Below are 5,033 nucleotides of genomic sequence, written 5' to 3' on the forward strand. Positions count from 1 at the left end.
AAAAATACAAAAATTCAAATTAATAAAAAAAGATCGATTTCTAAGTTTCACGCAAATCGAAGAGGGATTGGGGCAAGTTTTTCCGATATCTGTGAGTTGGTAGATAATTACCCATTTCGAAATTTAAAAATTCTGGCAGAATATTCAAATTGACTTTTTTAAACCTGCAGTTGCTGAAACTAGTTTTTAATGGAGACGCACTAAGTTTATTTGCGCATCTACACGAAATGTGACCCAGGTTGAAACAATTTTGAACTGGATTTTGCTGATTTAACCTGGAACTGCCTAATGTTTCGAAAACCGTTGAGCAAAGCTCTCCTGATGTTTATCATTCCTCAATTAGTCACTGACGTGCCTGCGGCTAATTCCCAGCGTAGTGGTGGGCGGCTTTTGCTTTATATTTACATAAAATGTGTGTGTTTTTCAGCACCGCTCTACGCGATACTAAATCATGTGGATGTGGACACGATCCGTTGGAGAGCGCGGACAATCTGCCAAACGGTGATAAAAGCATCCATAGGTCAACAAATCAGGCTGACGTGGAGGCTGGGCGGACTACGGAAAGACTGATTTTTTCTTTCTTCAGAAAAATATAAAGGTTTTTTTCTAAACTGTTGATCAAATCGTTCAGAGTTAACCGTCTACCAAAAAAAAAAAAATGATTTTTTTTTAATTTTCTCATTTATTTCTGTTTTCAAACCCCCGAACCAATCCGTGGCGGTGCAGCTATTCAAGCGGCTGACTAATGTTTGCTCTTGTGCTAAAAGCCAGCGAGTGCATCAAATTTGCTCTTGTCAATCCCCCCCCCCCCCCACCCATCGCGTTTAGTGCAGCTGCTCCCCCACCCCCCAAAATGTGTTGCCACTTTTGCCGAGCACCACGCTGAAAAACATGGCATTAACGGGTTGCTTCCATTTCGACGTTGTCGTGCTATCTTGTGTCAAGATAGCAAGACAAAATTAAAACTTCTTTCATATGAAGAGTGACAATAATGCGCGTAGTTTTTTTTTTAAGAATATCTCAAAATAAAATATCACTTTGGGGATCTGTGAAGGTCAAAAGGTGAGCTGCACAAAAATGGTGTTACGGTGAATCGCGCCGGCCCATAGAAGCGTCGCAGTTGAAGCAGCGCGTCGAAACAACGTGCTGCGTGACGGGTGACAGATGTCACAAATCTGAAAGAGGAACGAAGCAAGCAAAGAGAAGAAACAAAAACAAACGGAACGAGCGCGAAATTGATGTTCGCGCGACTTGGATTCAATTTACGTTAGGGATTTGTGGTTCGGTCGAGGTAGACAGTACGAAGTGTAACGAATGCACAAAAGCAAATCCCAAATGTAGTGCGGTGATCGTGACAATCACCAGCAGAGTTCTAGCCAGGTTGAAACCAGCAGTTTGGAGTTAGGGTTAGTAAATACACTGGAAAATAATCTAGCTTAACCTTAAAATAGTGTTAGTACTTACATCTATCTTAAATCTACTATCACAGGGCATAATCTGTTGACAAATCAGTGTGGAAAGGTGTGACCACAGGTGTAGAGAGAAGACCAATGTAAGTTGAACTTTATTTACTTGTAACTTGACTTGTTTTTGACCAAATATACGTAGCTTTTAGCTCATCCACACCCACAAGACAGACAGGGTGTCTGCTCAAAAGATCTTCTAATTATATGTCGCAACATTCTAAAAGATTGCGGTCGCCATGAACCAGGAGGAAGTCGGTTCACACTGCCAGCTATGGCTCTGGCTGGATTCGGAGTGGATGGTAAGCGGTGGTCACCAAGAGCGAGATGGCATCGTCGGTATCAACGCTGCTCTGGATCATTCTTTCATCCGACGACAAAGCCAAAAACCGTCCCAGAAGTTTCACCAGAGGAAGAAGCAGTCGTCGAAGGTCGCCAGCACAAGCGGGACATCGTCCACCTCCGGCGGAGGGCTCGTTCGAGACTGGGGAATCCTGAGGCCCGTAGGTTCCGAGTGGAGCAACCATCGGAGCGGGTACGTCGGGAACCACAGATCCGGCAAGGGCAGGAGCTGTCAGAGCGCGATGCTGAGCGAGCCAAGGTCAAGACGGAGCTGCAATTCGGGTGGAAACTTTTAGTACACGGGATCAAGAGTTGGAGGACAAGTTGGTTAGAGAAGAAAGACGATCTGCACCCGATCTCTGTTTGTCAAAGTCGGCAAAGTGTCAGTCAGACACACCGGGACAAGTCATCATTCTCGGCAGATTTACCGGGAAGAAGGTCGAAAGGTCTGTCAGGTTCGCCGGGACTAAAGTCGATGGATCCGTCAGGTGCGCCGGGATTAGTGACAACTCGTCCGTCAGGTCCGTCGGGACAAAAGCCACAGAACGATGACACAGAGGATCACGAAGTGACCGTCGGTGGCACCAGCGTCAACTTCCACAAGAATCAAGCGGCTAGGATATCACCATTAGGACGACCGGAGCCGGCAAGCAAGCAGCGTATGCACCAGGATCAGGAGAGAAGCGGTAAGGAGACGGGTTCTCGTGAAGCGTCTTCAACCTCGCCATTCAAGTTGGCGTGTAACGCTGGGAAAGAAGCCGGAGACCGAACCAGGTCACCCTCACACGGGTTGGGGACGTAACCGTGTTCGAGTTCACCGTCAAGATGCTGCTTTGTTTTGCAATGGGTTCTAGATTGAGTATGCAATCAAAAGATTTCGGCGCGACCGTACGAACTGGTTGTGAGGAAATTCTGGTAATACCACACCTTCCTCACGGGTCGGGGAAATGTTACGGTGAATTGCGCCGGCCCATTGTAGCGACGCCGCTGAAGCAGCGCGTCATAAACAAAGCGTTGCGTAGACCGGTGACAAATGTCACGAGTGACATTCGCGACGTGTGTCTGGGGATGGTTCAGCGAAGATGGATGTAAACAAAAGAAAAAGAATTTTGTACCCGCACGAAACCGCGATGTGTGCGACATTGCGGTGCAGTTTGCTTTAATTTATTTATAATTTTGTGTTGTTAAAAATGTAAATTGAAAAGCAGATCCCAAACTATCGCTATCGTGGAGGTTTGGAACCAGCTGCTAAAGGTTAGTGTTAGTACATGCACTTGAAATTAATTTAGTTAAAACTTAAAACTAATGTTAGTACTTAAAACTAAAGCTTAATCTACTATCACAGGGCAGTGACTAGTAAGAGAGCAGAGCGGGCAAGTGTGACCTGGGCCTGGCGGAAGAAGACCAATGTAAGCTTAATTATACTGACTTGTAAACATTTTTTAACCAAATAAATATAGCTTTTAGCTCGACATGCACCCACAGAGAGACAGGGTGTCAGCTCAAAAGACTTCTTTTACTCGTCGCAACATTCTAAAAGATTGTGGCTCCCCGACGGGGAATTGAACCCCGGTCTCCCGCGTGACAGGCGGGGATACTGACCACTATACTATCGAGGAACGAACTTCGTAGGAGCGAACAACGAGCTGCGACTGGAGATGAACAAGCTGGACGGCCAACTGGCGGAAACGTTCACCAACACCAACACGCGATGGGTTTTCAACCCGCCAGCTGCGCCCCACATGGGAGGCGCTTGGGAGCGGTTAGTGAGGTCGGTGAAGACGGCGTTGGCAGCGATGTACACCTCCAGAGTACCAAACGAGGAGACTTTGGCGACTCTGCTGGTGGAAGCAGAGAGCATCGTTAACTCAAGGCCGCTTACGTTCATCCCACTGCAGTCGGAACAGCAAGAGGCTCTGACGCCAAACCACTTTCTACTACTGAGCTCACGCGGAGTGGTTCAGCCCCCGAAGACGTCGATAGAACCAAGGCTGGCATGCAGAGGAGATTGGCAGCTTTGCCAAGCGATGCTGGATCAGTTCTGGCGGCGTTGGATCCGCGAGTATCTCCCGACGATTGCTCGCAGAACGAAGTGGCTGGAGGAGGCAATGCCGATCGAGGTAGGCGACTTGGTGATCGTGGTGGAGGAGAAGGTACGGAACGGCTGGATCCGAGGACGGGTAGTGGAGGTCAGCCCTGGACGAGATGGGAGAGTACGTGATGCGGTTGTGCAGACGGTGGATGGTTTCTTACGACGACCGGTGGCAAAACTGGCGCGCTTGGATCTGGAAGGGTGTAAGCCTGAACCGGAAGTTTCGGACCAGCTTAACGGGTCGGGGAACTGTTCCGGCGCGGCGCAACCAATGTCAACGCACGAAGCCCCTCGTCCCGATCAACAATCGTGAAGTTGACCGCTATGCCGATTTACATCTGCGCGAAGAATTGTCTGACCGAGTGACGTAGGGAAAGGAAAAATCAAACGTAAACATACAGCCAAGGTAGAAAGTGGTGGAAATTTGGTTTTCTTTAAAAAGGTAAAATTGAGAACCACATTTGTAGATCCAGTTATTTAATTATTGAAATGTTTAGTTTGCGCGTGATTGATACGGAGCTGCTGCGACTCCAGGTGACGGTGTAGCTGCACGGAAAGTCGGGAACGGTCCTGAAAGAAGAAGGAAATTGTAAGTTAGAGAAGAGCGAAAAATGTTAGGTTAGAAATAGAAAAATGAACTTATTTATAATTGAATTAACTTACCTACAGTCGCTATTGCTGGCACGGCTCACGTTGGTAGATCCGAGGATTGGAGCAGGGAAACCAATAGTGAGTAAAACCTGTAAAGAAAGAAGAATTATTACTAATAAAACTTATTAGCTTTTAGCGATTACCTACCAACTAAACCCGGTGTGATCCGCTGAAAAGACGGCGTCCGAAATCCTCCCCAACAAATGGCGTTCTTAACTCAATTTTGCCCAAAATGCACGTGCGACAAGATTGCACGACAACAACGGGTTGCTTTCGCTGGTCCTGGCAGTTTTGCTTGCGGCTCGCTCGAAGTGGCGGGGGAGCAGTTGTTTCGACGAGGCAAAATTGTGTTTAAAATAAATAAATCATAAATCGAGCCTGCGCTAGCTAGTGGGAGCCAACAGGCTGGCAGCAACATTTGGAGCATATGTGGCAGTTAGGCTTAGTGTTTTTTTGTTGTTTCTTTTCTATTTCGTTGGAGCCTG

At 47.2% G+C, this 5,033-nt stretch overlaps 2 protein-coding genes and 1 non-coding gene across 3 annotated transcripts; 2 read left to right on the plus strand and 1 right to left on the minus strand.

Annotated features, from left to right (window-relative positions):
• Positions 1 to 1,737: 1,737 nt before the first annotated feature.
• On the plus strand, positions 1,738 to 3,289 carry LOC120422919 (uncharacterized). The gene is made up of 2 exons (XM_039586493.2): positions 1,738 to 3,059; positions 3,151 to 3,289. The coding sequence occupies exon 1, from the start codon at positions 1,738 to 1,740 to the stop codon at positions 2,605 to 2,607; it is 870 nt and encodes a 289-aa protein (XP_039442427.1). The 3' UTR covers positions 2,608 to 3,059; positions 3,151 to 3,289.
• A 63-nt stretch (positions 3,290 to 3,352) lies between these two features.
• Trnad-guc (transfer RNA aspartic acid (anticodon GUC)) lies at positions 3,353 to 3,424 on the minus strand. Its single transcript has one exon. It is a non-coding gene; the product is annotated as a tRNA-Asp (tRNA).
• LOC120422920 (uncharacterized) lies at positions 3,423 to 4,753 on the plus strand. Its single transcript, XM_039586494.1, has 4 exons — positions 3,423 to 4,339; positions 4,395 to 4,486; positions 4,567 to 4,626; positions 4,678 to 4,753. Exon 1 carries the CDS (start codon positions 3,464 to 3,466, stop codon positions 4,208 to 4,210), a length of 747 nt encoding a protein of 248 aa, XP_039442428.1. The 5' UTR covers positions 3,423 to 3,463; the 3' UTR covers positions 4,211 to 4,339; positions 4,395 to 4,486; positions 4,567 to 4,626; positions 4,678 to 4,753.
• Positions 4,754 to 5,033: the final 280 nt, after the last annotated feature.

This window comes from Culex pipiens, chromosome 3 (genome assembly GCF_016801865.2).
Source record: "Culex pipiens pallens isolate TS chromosome 3, TS_CPP_V2, whole genome shotgun sequence".
In the NCBI taxonomy this organism is placed as follows: Eukaryota; Metazoa; Arthropoda; class Insecta; order Diptera; family Culicidae; genus Culex; species Culex pipiens.

Coding starts and splice junctions, on each gene's coding strand:
- LOC120422919 (XM_039586493.2), top strand. CDS start 1,738: ATGGCTCTGGCTGGATTCGGAGTGGATGGTAAGCGGTGGTCACCAAGA.
- LOC120422920 (XM_039586494.1), top strand. CDS start 3,464: ATGAACAAGCTGGACGGCCAACTGGCGGAAACGTTCACCAACACCAAC.